The sequence below is a fragment of the Aplosporella prunicola genome, assembly GCF_010093885.1.
Source record: "Aplosporella prunicola CBS 121167 unplaced genomic scaffold K452scaffold_2, whole genome shotgun sequence".
Classification (NCBI taxonomy): domain Eukaryota; kingdom Fungi; phylum Ascomycota; class Dothideomycetes; order Botryosphaeriales; family Aplosporellaceae; genus Aplosporella; species Aplosporella prunicola.
In genome coordinates, this window is record NW_022983530.1 from 1,384,940 (window position 1) to 1,399,242 (window position 14,303).

A 14,303-nucleotide genomic window follows, 5' to 3' on the forward strand; every position below is an offset into this window, starting at 1 on the left:
GCTCTGTCCGATAGACATTAACATCACATCCTAAGCCCACCACCCAGATAACAACGCAAACCGTATGATTCGCCATCAAAGATGAAGCTATCTCGGCGGAAATTGGTTTGATTGGCCGAACCCCGGATACCCCGCGTTTTAGGGCGTCGATCGCCACCATACCTCGACGACGGCACGACGGACAAGATCCATCACCGCGAAGACATAACAAATATGGAAGGTTCCGCTGCTGGACCTTGGTAAAGATCGGTAATTCAGCACTAAGAGCCGGGCAATGCTATGGAGGGCGGCGGGATATCAGGACGGCTAGCCCGCGAGGGGAGAAAACTTTGTTCACTGCCTTTCCGCTGCCGCTGCTATCGAACACCATGGATTTCGAGGATACGAACACAGAGAGCAGACTCCCGCCCGGGACGACGCGCTTGGAAGACCTTGTCGGGGACACAGTGTTCCTGAAACCGTCACCGACCTCCGACCCCAACGACCCTTTGGTAAGGCCCAGAACCACCATCATTGCTGCATTCCCTAAGACTGGGACAGAACTGGAGCCCACATCGCAAAGCCGTACAGACTACGCTGCTGAGCTTCTACACAACTTTCGTGTTCGCAAGCCTCACTGTAGGAATACCGAATTGGGAACTCATGAACGCGGACCTCGGTGTCTCGTACGATAACCTCAGTAACGGATTCGCGGTGAACCTGGCTGCATTGGCTATCGGGTGCTGGCTGGTCGTGCCGTTGGCGCTGCGGTATGGACGTCGCCCCGTATATCTCGGGACAGCGTTCGTGTTGTTTGCGAGTAATGTGTGGCAGTCGTGCATCCAGAGCACTGGGGAATACTTTGGCTCACAGTTTTTGTGTGGGATTGCGGGCGCGATTAATGAGACACTTTTTCAAGTGACGGTAAGTATCTACGCAATCATATTACCCCCTTCAGTAGCTAAGTATGATGCAGATCACGGACCTATTCTTCGTGCACCAGCGCGGCTCCATTCAAGGCCTCTACCTCATTTGCGTAACGATAGGTGTAGGATTAAGACTATTCTCGACCAGACGTATGCATGCACTGACGCAGCATCGCAGAACTACCTTGCCCCCGTGGCAACCGGCTACGTCGGCGCATCGCAAGGCTGGCGTTGGTCCTACCGCTACTGTGCCATCTTCATTGGAATCATTGCTCTGCTCATGACAGTCTTCCTCGAGGAAACAGCATACGCTCCAGCGCTTGAAGGCCTACCAACCCAGCAACCACTACCACAGACCTCCCACCCGGCTCCCGGGGCAGACACAAAGAAAGACGTGGCCACCGCAACCGACAACGAGCCAGCCGACGTCCCTGACACTTCCGTCCAACCCGCACACACCCGCCGCGCCATTCCAATCAACCACTCCATCCCCCTGAAATCCCGCCGCCAGCGTCTCGCCCTCATCACACCCTCCCCGCACCCCGGCCACAGCATCCGCCAGCACTACGCCCAACCCCTCTCCATCCTGTTCACACTCCCGGCAATAACATTCACTGCCCTACAGTACGGCATATCCATCGCAACGCTCTCGATCCTCGCCACCACCACCTCCCTCCTCTACCCCCTCCCTCCCTACCACTTCTCGACCATCGGCATCGGCAACATGAACATCCCGCCCCTGATCGGCTCCATCCTAGGCGCGCTGTACGGCGGTCCCCTCGTCGACCGCTTCATCCTCTTCGCCGCAAAGCGCTGGAACCAAGGCGTCTACGAGCCCGAAATGCGGCTGTGCATGTACCCGCTCCCCGCGCTGGCGCTGCCCGCCGGCGTCCTGCTGTACGGGCTCGCGCTCGCGCACGGCAGGAGCTGGGTCGTCAGTGCGGTGGGGGCGGGGCTCGTGGGGTTTGGCGTCGGTGGCGTCGGCGACATCTCGTTGACGTATGCCCTCGATGCCTATACCGATGTCATTGGGGATGCGTTTGTTGCGGTGGCGGCGGTAAGGAATTTGCTGGCGATGGTGCTGGTCTTTGTCCTGCCCAGGTGGTTGCAGGGTATGGGGACGGGGAGGGCGTTTGGCTTGCTTGGCGGTTTGATCGCCCTGTTGGTCTTGACGTGTGTGCCGATGGTGGTTTGGGGGAGGGAGTTGAGGAGGAGGAGCGCGGGGAGGTATAGAGATTTTGCTGCTAAGCAGTATGGTGCGAGGAGAGGGTAAGGGGATGGATCGAATAAGAGCTGAGGTGTGAGTGAGAGTAAGTAGGTATTCAAGTTTGCGGCCTGACGTCCGGTGTTTATATGAATCAACGTTTCCAATCGTAGTTACAGTAAAGACCGAACAAAAAGGGCTTAACTGCACCAGCTTAATACCACCGAGCGTACCTCGCCAACCCTCTTTTGTTACCTCCTAGGCCCTTCTCTGATGACAGTGTTAAGCATGTCGATGTTGAATTTGGAGCCGCCTACATCGCTCCAAAAGCTATAGCTGTAAGAATCAAACCAAACAAAGGGCTTGTAAAGAACTGTAGGGGAAAGGAGGTAAACGGATTGTCAACTTGGCTGGCAGCACCTTTCTTCGATCTACTCCCTTTTACATCGTCCTTTGCTCCACTCACAACATCTATGGCTTTGCTGTAGGTTTTTGTCTCTGGGTCGAAGTTCATACAGATGCTTCCCAGGGGTTTGGTCATGTTAGCCAACTGATAGACTTTTTCTTCTGCTAATAGTATCTGCAAAGGGTTAACTTTAAAACTCTTCAGGACATCCGGTGGAGGTAGTCACCTGGCTAAAGACACTAGCGTTCATTATAGCGCTTGAGTCGAAGCGGTATACATTCGTGAGAATTTTCTCTATCAAGTTTCTGTCGTCAGAGTTTGTGTTTGAGTCTTTAAGCGGCTGACAGTTCGCATCTACGGCTTGCATAGAGGTGACTTTGGTCGATAGGCCAGGCATGTCGAGCTGAATTCCTGCACTGACGCCTATGCTGCTCTGGTTGGTAAAAGATGATTCGAACGTAAAAGAAGCACTCAAGCGGCTACGGAGAGCAATACTGAACGTTATGTTGTCTACTTTTGCTTCTGCTTGGAACGGAATAGTTTCGACGTTTAGTTTGCCTCTATGATAACCTTTAGTAAAGGATGCATGCATATAATGAGTGATACCCACAAGCCGATCCGGTTTGGTTCTGTTTGATCCTTCATGCCAAGGTTGATAGATAATGCAGAAGACATCTATAACATGCATTTAGTATAGTACAAACTTTGCGTTCCATTGGAGTTTTGATAAATCTTTAAAAGTTTTTAAGAAGGGGGTTCTAGATATCATGGTATCGACTAACCTTGACTTTGAAGCCGTACGTGAATGTGATATTTCCATTCATTTCGTAACTAAGAAAAATGGAAGGAGACCAACCAAGCTCAATAGAACCTAAATCCTTAATCTTTCGTGTGGTTAGCTGTTTGTGCCGTAATATAAGTGAACATACTTACATCCAAACTATGATCAAGGTTTAGGGCAGACAAAGGGGCTTCAAATTCTGCTTCTCGAGATAAAGTCGCGGACAGCTCAACATGTGCCTCGAATCCCTCTACTTTTACTGCTGCATTTACTCCGTTGATACAGTCGAGGAGCCCTTCCAAATTACAATCTTTTTGGAAATCGAAGAATTCAAAATCAACTGTTCCATTCGTGGTACAGTCTTTGCACTCAATCGTAAAAGGGGGTGGTACTATGTTGGCAACCGCTGGAATTTCTAAAGCCGTTTCCAGGAGTTCTTTGCCAATCGACAGATAGGCTTTGTTAGTTTCTTCTGGATTGATAGGATTGGAAACAGATGAACTTGTGCTTGTTTCCGATGCTGGAGTCAGCTGACGCCGAAAGTTTTCGTGTGGCCGATGTACAATTTTCTCTTTTGTGCTGCTCATCTTGATTGATAAGTTTGGAAAGGCATTTTCCCAAGACATACGGCTAACGGAGAGACGGACGTGCCCCTCATCCGTAGACATGTCATAGCTTTCCACACTATAAACCGTTCTAATTAGCATTAGATGGGAAAATGTAGCACAGAATCTTACCGAAACACGTTTCGGGCTCCCGCCACATTGCATCCGTAATGAGAGCTCACTACAAAACCGCCTTTGAGTTGTTCAAAGGCTTTTTCCAATGGGACTGAAGCATGGTCTGTCAAAAACGCCATCGAGATAGTCGAACTAGAACATTCTACTATATTTAGTAGATGCTCGATCTCTTCCAACAAGAGTACTGGTTTGTGTGATTCAACATGGACGGTGGCTCCTAAGGGAGAATTGCCATAAAAGTCACCGCCTATGAAAGGTTAGTTGAAATGCATACTAAATGTAACAGTTTTTGTTTTAGAAACCTTCAAGGTATTCCAGGTCAAAAGCGCTGGCCAGTTCAACGGTATTGCTTCGCCGTGCGAGTTTTGAGAGTTTGGTAGCTGCAACAAGTTCTCGCCGATGCATTGTAGTTCTATCTTTAGGGGTTTCTTGGACTGCATTGTTGTTGTTCCGCTGAACAGCTTGAATGGCAGTGCAGATTCCGTAGAGCAGAGAAAAAAGCAACAGGAGGTGGTGAAAAAGCAACATAGTAGGTTAGCGGTTCTGAGTTGTGACAGTAAATTAGAATTTAGAGTAAGGTTACTGAATGATTGAAGGCTGGAGATTGAAGTGAAAATCGACGACCGTATTTATACTACTATGTTTGCCGAGTGTGAAGAGAAGCCCATATCAGCTGGGCTTAGATGCGCATACAGTGTGGTCCGATTTGATGAAGTAAAACATATTTTTAGTACTTTTCTCGAGCCTTCAATAGAACAGCCACCGCCTTGAGGGCATTTATCAAACGAAATGGTTTGGTTCATGCCATAAAAGGTGAATGCTGCAAGCCTATATTCATTGAATGGATGGATTTAATCGCATTTAAGCCACCAACTTAGCCACAATCTTCTAATAGGCAGAGAAACATCTTGGTTTATCATAGTGGTGTTGCATCCATGTCACGTCAGCAAGGCTGATAAGTTTGCCTACTATCCATTTTAGCGGCTTGCATATACGAGATCATAAATATCTAAGTAGCTTCTGTACTATTTGATCACGCCGAAGTGAAGTACTAAGAAGACTCTTTAAAATCTAAGGGGTAGTGATATATTTATTTTAATTATCGTTTTACTTATACAAACCTAACCTCTCGGTTACGGTGCTAATTTGTCTACGACAAGATAAATTGAATTTAGAACTGTAGGTTATCAATTTGATATATAGAGAGGACTATCTGAGAGGAATTAAAGTATTGATTTTTTTTGGGATTATTCCTATTTACCCTAATTGATAATCGGCTGGTGATATACCTACGTTATAATTCCTCACGCTCTAAATTAAACTTCAATCTGTCTTTGAAACACAGAAACGCAGAAGACAAAATTGTCTCTAAATTATAGAAAGAGAATAGCAGCTATTTCATCTATCTATTTCTACTCCCACCACCTCTCATGATGGTCTCTCAAATCAATAGTGCTTGGGTCTTTCAAGAACGGCAAAACGTCCGCCGCCGGGTCCTGCTCCTTCCTCGTCCAGCCATTGCCAAAATACGACACAAACCTATTCTTCTTAGGATACGTCCAGTCCCAATCTTCCCACCTCGGATTCTTCCTCACGTAGTTCAAATGCGACGCACTTCCTGGCCAAATTCCGTGGATGCGTCCACCGGGATACCCGCCGTTGTACCAAGATCTGCAGTTCTGACTGAAGACAGTCCGGGGGAAGAAGCTGTCGGCGTACTCCAAGAAATCGTCTGCTGCCGCTTGCGATGGCGCTACGGTGCGGATCCGCTCTTTGCTGACTTTGCGCAAGAGTCTCGCGATGAACGTAACCTGGTTCTCGGAGCTGTTGGGGACGCTGCCGGCCACACCGGTGCCGTTGGGACCTACATGTTATTGTTAACAAGAATTGAATATGTTTTGGAAAACTCAAGTCACATACCATGAATGAACAGCAAGTTCGGGAAGTTAGGCGCTGCGACACCAAGGTAGGTGTGCGGATATCCTATCTCTCCATCTTTCTTCCAAGCCTGAGATAGGTCGACACCGTTCGCGACGATCGGGAATGGCGGGGCAAAATCAATGTTTGCACCAGTAGAGCAAATCACAGCCTCGACGGGTCGGTGGACTCCGTCAACTGTTTCAATACCATCTTCGGTAAACCGCTTGATGCGCGTGCTGATGAAACTGACGTTCTCTTTCGTAAGCGCTTCAAGGTAGCCTGGGCCTGGCGTAAGTCTGCGGCAGTGTGGCGAGAAGTCTGGTAGGATCTCGTCGAGCAGCTCGGGTTTATCTTTCAGCCTTGCCGCCATCAAAGTAGTAAATTCCTTTCGCGCCTTTTCGTTCTCCTCAGTGTTCTTCAAGACAGCTGCAAATCTTCTCCAGTATGTTTCTTCGAGCGTCCTGCGGTATTTGAGGTACTTTTCGGGGTCCTCAAATTCTTTCAGTTGTTCCGGTGCGAAGTACATTGGCTCGGCTTTTCTGTCTCTTCCGCCCAGAGAGCCAGCGATCCAAGTTCTGCCGCGGGCGTAGTGGTCAAGGTGCTTGGCTACCTTTTGGACCTCTGGAACGACCTGAATCCCGCTCGCTCCGTTTCCGATCACAGCGACGGTCTTGTCTTTGGGGTCGAAGTTTGGATCCCAGTTTGAGGAATGCCGCAAGTGACCTTTGTAGTTCTCGATGCCGGGGTATTCTGGGAGCTTCCAGAAATTGAAATGACCAACTGCGGTAATGACGAAATCGAAAGTCTCTTCAGTGACTTTTTTCTCATTCACGTCCTCAATTTGTAACTTCCAGGTCGCGGCAGCGGGATCCCAATCTGCACGGTGAATCAAAGAATTGAACTTAGTGCGTTCATAGACGCCATACTTCCGCGCAACATGTTGCCAGTATGCTTTAATTTCTCCTCCTGTGGCAAACTCCTCGGTCCACTGCGTGTTGGGCTCGAAACTGGTTTGGTAGACATTGGCCGGCACATCGCATCTTACACCTGGATAGATGTTTTCGAACCATGTTCCTCCCTTCAATTGTTAAATATGAAAAACTACCGTAGGTCTTTCAGCACTTACCACATCACTGTTCTTTTCGAAAATCGTAAGGTCGATCCCAGGGACTTTCGCTGGAAGCAGTGCGCCTGCTATAACACCAGAAAGACCAGCGCCGAGGACAGCCACCTAAGCTTTATTAAAATCTGTGGAGGTCAAATGTAAATTTGACGTACCTTGATCCCTTTTGGCTCATCAATTGGATGTTCTTCAAGCTCGAGCGGAGGGTGCTGAGGATCCCATTCGGATATCTTGTGCACCTTGGCTCCATTTACAGCGGGAGGATGCTCTTGAGCGGCATCCGAGCTTTCAGATGACGGCATTTCCACTTCCTTGATACTGATACCGTTATCTTTCACGCTAGCATGGAGCCAAGGCTCTCCTCTGTTTATCGCGGTTGTTGCCTGGGCTTCCGCCATTGCCAGTTACCAGATGAGTGGAAAGTGAAGCGTGATAGAAGCAAATATGTGGTAGCGATCTGTTGCTTTTAATACCAAATGCTTGAGCAGAGTAGTTTGCTCTTTAAGAGGAATGACAACGGTCCACTATCTCTGCGCGCATGGGTTTCTAAAATGAGAAGCTGCGCGGCTAGCACAATTGCACCATAGGGCTTCTTGATTACATCTTCGGGAACCCGCGTCAAGGGCTTCTTGATTACAACCTCGGTGACCCGCATTGACCCTGGTCAGTTATCAGGCAATGCTAGATGATGTGATTATTCACTATGCTGATGTTTTGCCAACCCCGCTGATCAACTGCAGGAAAGACGCGCATGGCGATCTACTTTTGCGGGCCTCCGATAGAAAGCGGCTAGCAACGCCTTGGGCAGGCATTGGCGAATATTTGCATTTGCTCGCATATAGCCCTGGAGCATTGGCTCGGTGGCTCGAACGGCATACGGAAACGCTATAACCGCATTAGGGGTTGACGATGTCTTGTTTTTGGCAAGCCTATTTATTTTTTGTTTGAGTGCAAACGATGAAGTCGACTCTCAAAACCTTCTCACTGTGCTTTCTCGTTTTACCACATACTGTTTTCAGGCTCGGGAATTGTTCTGTTTAAACGAAGAAGCCGGTTTTGTACAATGGCAACTACTCGGCCCACAAAATGGTACAGCTGGTATGCTGATACTGATTCGAAGGAGGACAGAAAGTTGATCCTGAAATTGGATCTCTTGATCGTTCCCGTTGCCGTTATCATGTATTGGATCAAATACATTGATCAATCGAACATCAGTTGAGCCTCCCTTCGAAATCCTTGGGAGTCGCTTCTAACAGTACTACCCAGACAATGCCTATGTTGCTGGTCTTTCCGATGACCTCGGATTTTATGGCAATGAGTTGGTCCACTTGCAGACAATGTATACAGTGGGAGCCGTGGTCGGCCAGTTACCCTTCACTGTCCTCTTTCCAAAGCTCCCAATGCATTGGTTAATACCCGGTCTCGACATTGGCTGGGGAATCTTCACTCTCTTGCAATACCGAGCCAAAGGATACTCCGAAATGATGGCTTATCGATTCCTCGTAGGCTTATTGGAGAGCGCTTACTTCCCTGCGGTCCACTACGTCCTAGGTTCCTGGTATAAATCGTACGAAATTGGCCGAAGGGGTGGCGTGTTCTATACCGGATTGACACTGGGAACCTTAACCTCCGGACTTATCCAGAGCGCGGCTTCTGCAAATCTTGATGGAAAGAACGGACTTGCTGGCTGGCGTTGGATGTACGTTATCGTTTCGATAATGACATTTGCTGTTGGCTTCGCTGGCATCTGGTTGTGGCCGGGAACGCCGGACAAGCCCAACCTTTTCATCCTTACAAAGGAAGAGGTCGAGCTGGCGAAACATCGAACCGGTGACATTGGCCAGAAGCCAGGTTCTGGCTTCTCGTGGAACATTGTCACGCGCGTGTTTTTGCGGTGGCGCTTTTGGATACTGGTGCTGTGGGCCATCTTCTTCTGGAATGCCTGCTACAACACTAATGCTGGTGGATATCTGCTCTGGCTGAAAAGTTTGGACCGGTACTCTGCCTCGAGGGTTAACCAGCTCGGCACTTCTTCTCCCGGCATCGGTATATTCTATGTCCTTTTTATCTGCTTCGGATCCGATATGTTCTTAGGACGAGCCGGCGCAATTACACTCGCACATGTCTGGAACTTGATTGGACTGATAATTCTCCTTGTGTGGGACGTACCGGAGTCCGCGTTGTGGTTCGCGTTCAACACAACATATTCAGCCGTTGCCATGTCTTCAGTGCTTTACGGCTGGGCGAATGACATCCTGAAGCATGACATTGACGAGCGTGCCTTTACTCTTGTCGCGATGAATGCCATCGCGCAATCAACGACTGCCTGGACCCCACTTTTGGTTTTTAAGACGGTTGAGGCGCCAAGGTTCCTAAAAGGCTATGCCTTTACCGCGGCCAATGCCGTAGCATTGATTGTGATGACTCAATTTATCAGAATCTTACACAATAGACAAGAGTAAGTGGGTTCCGACCCTGATTAATCTTTAATTGGATGGCTGATGAGTGTCAAGGAGACTTTATGAGAAGCAACATAGTCTCGAAACCGAATCTCCGATGGCGCAAGACATCCAGGTATCGGCGAACAAAGACATCGGTAGACAGAACTAGAGGAGGACTGGTGCATGACTGTCTGTGTCGGTTTGATTTTTCCTTCGGGAAGTTCTGTGAGAGATATTGTGTCGGGCGGAAGTCCGAGGTTGGTGGTGAGTAGCTAGAGAATTTAGACCGTCGATCCCGACACCATCTGGTGCCGACAGCACGTCATCGTATCGCGGGGCCCTGCACAACTACCCCGCACCCCTCAAGGTCACAACAACAACTTCCAGGCCCATGAGACGTCGCCCATGTGAAACCGCGCGGCACTGATAATGCTACCCATGCAGGTTTATTTGCCAAAGACACGCAATAATGGCGTGCGAACTGCATGCTGCCCATCCGACACCGGGAGTTACGAGGTGGAACTCAGGCAGCATAACCCATTGCTCGATCGAGATGGGCTCGTATAAAGTCATAACGAATAACCATAAACCTAGAGCGAACGTCTCAAGCAGCTAGAATCTCGTGCAAACATGGCTACCCAGGAGACGAAGACTACGCCACGTGATGGCAAGAAGCAGATACTGCTCAACGCCTTCGATATGTCCACCATTGGGCATCTTTCTACAGGCCAATGGAAGGTAGTTTTATTGTATTGTTTCATATGACGTGGGCTAAGTATTAGACAGGACCCGAAAGACAAATCTGCTACCAAGCGCAAACTGCAATACTGGATCGATTTGGCCAAACTACTCGACCGCGGCGGAATCAATGCACTGTTTCTTGCTGATACCTATGGAGGGTATGACACTTACCAGGGTAGTTTGGATGAGTGCATCCGGAGGGCTGCGCAGTGGCCAGTTACAGACCCCACGATTGTCAGTTTACGGATTTATTCACACAATTTTGCTAGACAATTCAGCTTACTAGGATATGGTCACAGCCCATATCAGCCATGGCTGCGGTCACGAAAAACCTTAACTTTGCTATAACTTCCAGCACTTCATTTGAGCCTCCATTTCTGCTTGCCAAGCGGTTTTCGACTCTTGACCATTTGACAGGAGGTAGATTTGGCTGGAACATCGTGACATCTTGGAAGAAAGCAGCTTTCAAGGCTATCGGACTCGACACACCAATTGAGCACGATGAGCGATACAAGCAAGCAGATGAATATCTCAGTGTTCTCTACAAGTTTGTCTTTCCACCCGACTGACACAAGCTCACTGCTAATGAAATTTATAAGACTATGGGAAGGTTCCTGGTCCCCAACAGCCACGCTGGCGGATGCTGCGAATGATGCCTACTTCGACCCTGACCAAATCCGCCACATTAACCACCAGGGGAAGTACTTCAACCTTTCAACCCGCCACATCGTCGATCCATCGCCGCAACGTACACCCTTCCTCTTCCAGGCGGGCACATCCGCAGCTGGCTCCTCTTTCGCAGCCAAGCATGCCGAAGCTGTGTTCGTCACTTCACACTCCCCTTCCATCTTGCGCCCTCAGATTGCGAAGATCCGTAACCTTGCTGCGGAGCACGGCCGCGACCCGGCGAGCATCAAGTTCTTCGCGACTTTCACGCCGATTATTGGAAGAACCGACGAAGAGGCACAGCAGAAGTATGAGGAGGCCAAGAAACACGCCAGCACGATTGGCGGTTTGGTACTCTTCAGTGGGTGGACGGGCATTGATGTTTCGCGCCTACCACTCGACAAAGTGATCACGACTGAGGATTCTTTGGAAGCTCACAAGGTCACGTCGAGGCTAGAGGATCTCAAATCGACACACAAAGATGCGCTGAAATGGACGCCGAGGGATGTGGCCGAGAAGGCTGCAATCGGCGGACTGGGCACAGTGGCTGTCGGATCTCCAAAGACTGTGGCAGATGAACTTGAGCGGTGGATCGAGGAAGCAGACTTGGATGGTTTCAATATCGGGTATGTGACCACACCGGGCACGTTTGAGGACGTTGTCGACTTGCTGGTGCCAGAGTTGAGGGCTCGTGGGATTTATCCTGAGCTGAAAGAGGATGGATTGACTGCTCGGGAGAGAGTTTATGGGAAGGGACAGGCGGGCTTGAGGGATGATCATCCTGGAAGTAAGTACAAGTATGACGTGTACAAGGAGGATCCGCCTTATGTGGAAGATGCAGGAGCGGACGGTAGCAAGTAAGGTTAAAGCTTAGAGACGGCACCTTTTAATGGACAAAAATTACTTCCAAATACTTTTAAAAGCTCTTGACGGTATAAATTGAAATTGTAGGACGTTTAAGCATCTTCAATTAAATTCAGATTTAATGGCCACATAATAGGTCTCTATTGCGAACCATTGTAACGTGAACTAAATTTTTTTTTTTTAATAATTGAACCACATTGCTCGGTATAGCCATCGCTGTACCAGTAAGGTCTTTTGCTGTACAGAACTAAACGACTGTATTAGTTAATTGCTTGATCCATTCTGTTTATGTTGGTTTGTTCAGATGTTGAGTGATCAATGATATTTTTGTTCAAATTTCAGTTAAGACACACGCACAACCAATCTTTTTCCCGAGATCTCTCCACGCCGCATCCTATGCAAAGCTTCATTCACGCCCTCCAAACCTCCATCATCAACCTCAATATCAGGCAGCTGAATGATATCCCTTGCCAAAAGCTTCTCCAACCAAGTCATCAGAGCCTCGCCTACGGCTTGGACTTCGTGATGTATCTTAATCGGAACAGAATGGAACACGACGCCCGGCTGAGGAGTCTTGGGCACACCCGAAAGCCCCACCAGATGGCTCCGCTTGCCATCTGTCTCTTCACTCTGCAAAGGCTCCGCAAGTTTGGAGGCCGTATCCCGCCCGATAGTGTCAACAGCCCACCGCAGCTTGCCTCCAGTGACGGAACGGATGATAGCTACAGCTCTGGCGTGGTCATGAGAATCGACAAGAAGATCTGCTCCACGTTGTGAAAGCCTTTCTCCATGTTTGCCAACATCGACTACTTTGATAACGCGGAAGCCATAGAACTTCGCGAGCTGAGAGAGAAGGATTGCCGTCGTTGATGAACCTGGAAGCAGGAGTTGATCAGCCAAATTTTATTCTTACACCTCATGACGCCTATTGCTTACCTCCCCATATCGCAATCCATTGACCCGGCTCTGGTATTTCCTTGACATTGATAGCATCAAAACACTCTCCCACTACATCTTGAGGCAATGAGTTTCGATCCAATGACCTCACCAAACCCAGAAGGTCTGGGCCGCGGCCTGGGCCTGGGAGTTTAGAGAAATCTACCCCAAAGCAAATTGAGAGACAGAGTGATGCGGCGATAAACGCGACACCGACTGAGGCACTGGCATCTCTGGAAGCACTACTTGGAACGCGGCAAACGTTGAAGTAGTTTGACACTGTGAACTCTTGGAAGGCCGCTTTGCGGACATCACGATAATCGGTGGATATGGCAATAACCTGGGAGATATTAGCACTGCCAAAGATAGTAAACAAGCAGAAAAGTGCTCACAATGTCTCCTTCTCGTACCCGTGACTGCGCTTTTGGCGCCTTGACAATCACGCCAACTACATCACGCCCTGCAATGTATGGAAGAGACGGGATTCCAAAACCAAAATCACTGCGACGTTTTAGTCCTTTGCATCCATGAGACAGTATGGGATGTTACTCACGGTGCTTTCCAGTCAATTGGATTTAATCCGATTGTTTGAACTTTGACCAAGAGCTCCGAATCCGATTGGACCTGGGGAACTTTATGATCTGGAGTGAAGACGTAGTCTTGTTTCGGGGCCGGAAGAAGCAAAACGTTCTGCTGAGATGGTACCCGGGGAATGGGTTGAGGCTCGCGCTGGAACAAGCTTTCTGTTTTCTCTTGCGAGTCAAAGCTATCGCTTTGATTGCGCTTGTTGTTTTGTTCCTCCACAACAACAGAAGTGAAAGACATAGCTTTTGGCCATGAAACCCGAAGACTCATGTTCTCAGCAAAGTTATGCGATTGCTTGGAAGTGAGTCTTGAAGAGCATGTAAGGCGCTTTAAGCTCGAACAGGAAGCAGAATCCGCAGGAACCTAACGAGATTTTCGTTGTCAAGTAAGAAAAGCCATTATCCTAAAAGATGGTTCTCGTAGTTCCTTGTCATATGCTCTTGTTAAAGGGTTGCAATCCTTCATCGGATGCGACCCTGAACCAACCGCAGGCACACCCGCGCTGCCCGATGACGGAGATGTCGATTGCGTGATAGTGAACCCGACAGCTCTCTATCGTGCATGTGAATCCCAATGACGATTGCGGGGCTTTCAATGATAAGCGTGGGGCACAATGCATGTTCGCTGTTTGGGGAAGCGGGGTGTTGTTTGCAACATATCCTCTCGATATCGCGTAATCCGGCACGTAGTCCGTACTTTCTATCGGGTAGGCTATCGCGACGACAGCAACCTTCGGAAACCCGCCAGTAATGTCAAATTCTGTCGTTCTGCATAAGGATAAAGAAAATCCCGCGGGTCTGAATACATCACGTTTAATGGGGCGGTTCCAGATTTTGGCCTGGCTCGGCACTGTCCAGCGATTTTCAGGCACGACCAGCTCCTGACAGAATGACCCGCGAAAGATTTTCCAAGTATTTTTGCGTAACCTTTTGCAGCAATCTATGGCACCTCATGCCCCAGGGATGTTGCAATTTCGCCTAGCCCATTGAGG

The 14,303-nt window shown here is 48.9% G+C and overlaps 6 protein-coding genes across 6 annotated transcripts; 3 read left to right on the forward strand and 3 right to left on the reverse strand.

Annotated features, from left to right (window-relative positions):
* The first annotated feature begins 208 nt into the window (after positions 1-208).
* K452DRAFT_242209 (uncharacterized protein) lies at positions 209-2,281 on the forward strand. Its single transcript, XM_033537856.1, has 4 exons — positions 209-491; positions 541-903; positions 956-1,027; positions 1,084-2,281. Exons 1-4 carry the CDS (start codon positions 369-371, stop codon positions 2,176-2,178), a joined length of 1,653 nt encoding a protein of 550 aa, XP_033402666.1. The 5' UTR covers positions 209-368; the 3' UTR covers positions 2,179-2,281.
* Positions 2,282-2,705: 424 nt separating this feature from the next.
* On the reverse strand, positions 2,706-4,564 carry K452DRAFT_304856 (uncharacterized protein; the record flags this gene model as incomplete). Its single annotated transcript, XM_033542844.1, has 6 exons — positions 2,706-3,075; positions 3,126-3,190; positions 3,298-3,414; positions 3,449-3,980; positions 4,034-4,283; positions 4,339-4,564. 6 exons carry the CDS (start codon positions 4,562-4,564, stop codon positions 2,706-2,708), a joined length of 1,560 nt encoding a protein of 519 aa, XP_033402667.1.
* Positions 4,565-5,448: 884 nt separating this feature from the next.
* On the reverse strand, positions 5,449-7,381 carry K452DRAFT_218241 (uncharacterized protein; the record flags this gene model as incomplete). Its single annotated transcript, XM_033536350.1, has 4 exons — positions 5,449-5,900; positions 5,957-7,034; positions 7,083-7,187; positions 7,235-7,381. 4 exons carry the CDS (start codon positions 7,379-7,381, stop codon positions 5,449-5,451), a joined length of 1,782 nt encoding a protein of 593 aa, XP_033402668.1.
* A 761-nt stretch (positions 7,382-8,142) lies between these two features.
* K452DRAFT_294479 (uncharacterized protein) lies at positions 8,143-9,689 on the forward strand (the record flags this gene model as incomplete). The annotated part of the gene is made up of 3 exons (XM_033541702.1): positions 8,143-8,293; positions 8,346-9,537; positions 9,593-9,689. 3 exons carry the CDS (start codon positions 8,143-8,145, stop codon positions 9,687-9,689), a joined length of 1,440 nt encoding a protein of 479 aa, XP_033402669.1.
* A 494-nt stretch (positions 9,690-10,183) lies between these two features.
* On the forward strand, positions 10,184-11,764 carry K452DRAFT_242211 (uncharacterized protein; the record flags this gene model as incomplete). The annotated part of the gene is made up of 4 exons (XM_033537857.1): positions 10,184-10,258; positions 10,307-10,495; positions 10,561-10,808; positions 10,861-11,764. Coding segments are annotated over exons 1-4 (1,380 nt in total), but the record flags the coding sequence as incomplete, so codon positions are not given.
* A 369-nt stretch (positions 11,765-12,133) lies between these two features.
* Positions 12,134-13,552, reverse strand: K452DRAFT_294481 (uncharacterized protein; the record flags this gene model as incomplete). The annotated part of the gene is made up of 4 exons (XM_033541703.1): positions 12,134-12,666; positions 12,728-13,067; positions 13,120-13,228; positions 13,281-13,552. 4 exons carry the CDS (start codon positions 13,550-13,552, stop codon positions 12,134-12,136), a joined length of 1,254 nt encoding a protein of 417 aa, XP_033402671.1.
* Positions 13,553-14,303: the final 751 nt, after the last annotated feature.

What these genes read in the sequence shown, in the direction of transcription:
- K452DRAFT_242209 (XM_033537856.1), top strand. Translation starts at nt 369, where the DNA reads ATGGATTTCGAGGATACGAACACAGAGAGCAGACTCCCGCCCGGGACG. An exon ending in CCGACCCCAACGACCCTTTG is followed by an intron (nt 492 to 540) that starts GTAAGGCCCAGA and finishes AGACTGGGACAG; the next exon opens with AACTGGAGCCCACATCGCAA. An exon ending in AGACACTTTTTCAAGTGACG is followed by an intron (nt 904 to 955) that starts GTAAGTATCTAC and finishes AGTATGATGCAG; the next exon opens with ATCACGGACCTATTCTTCGT.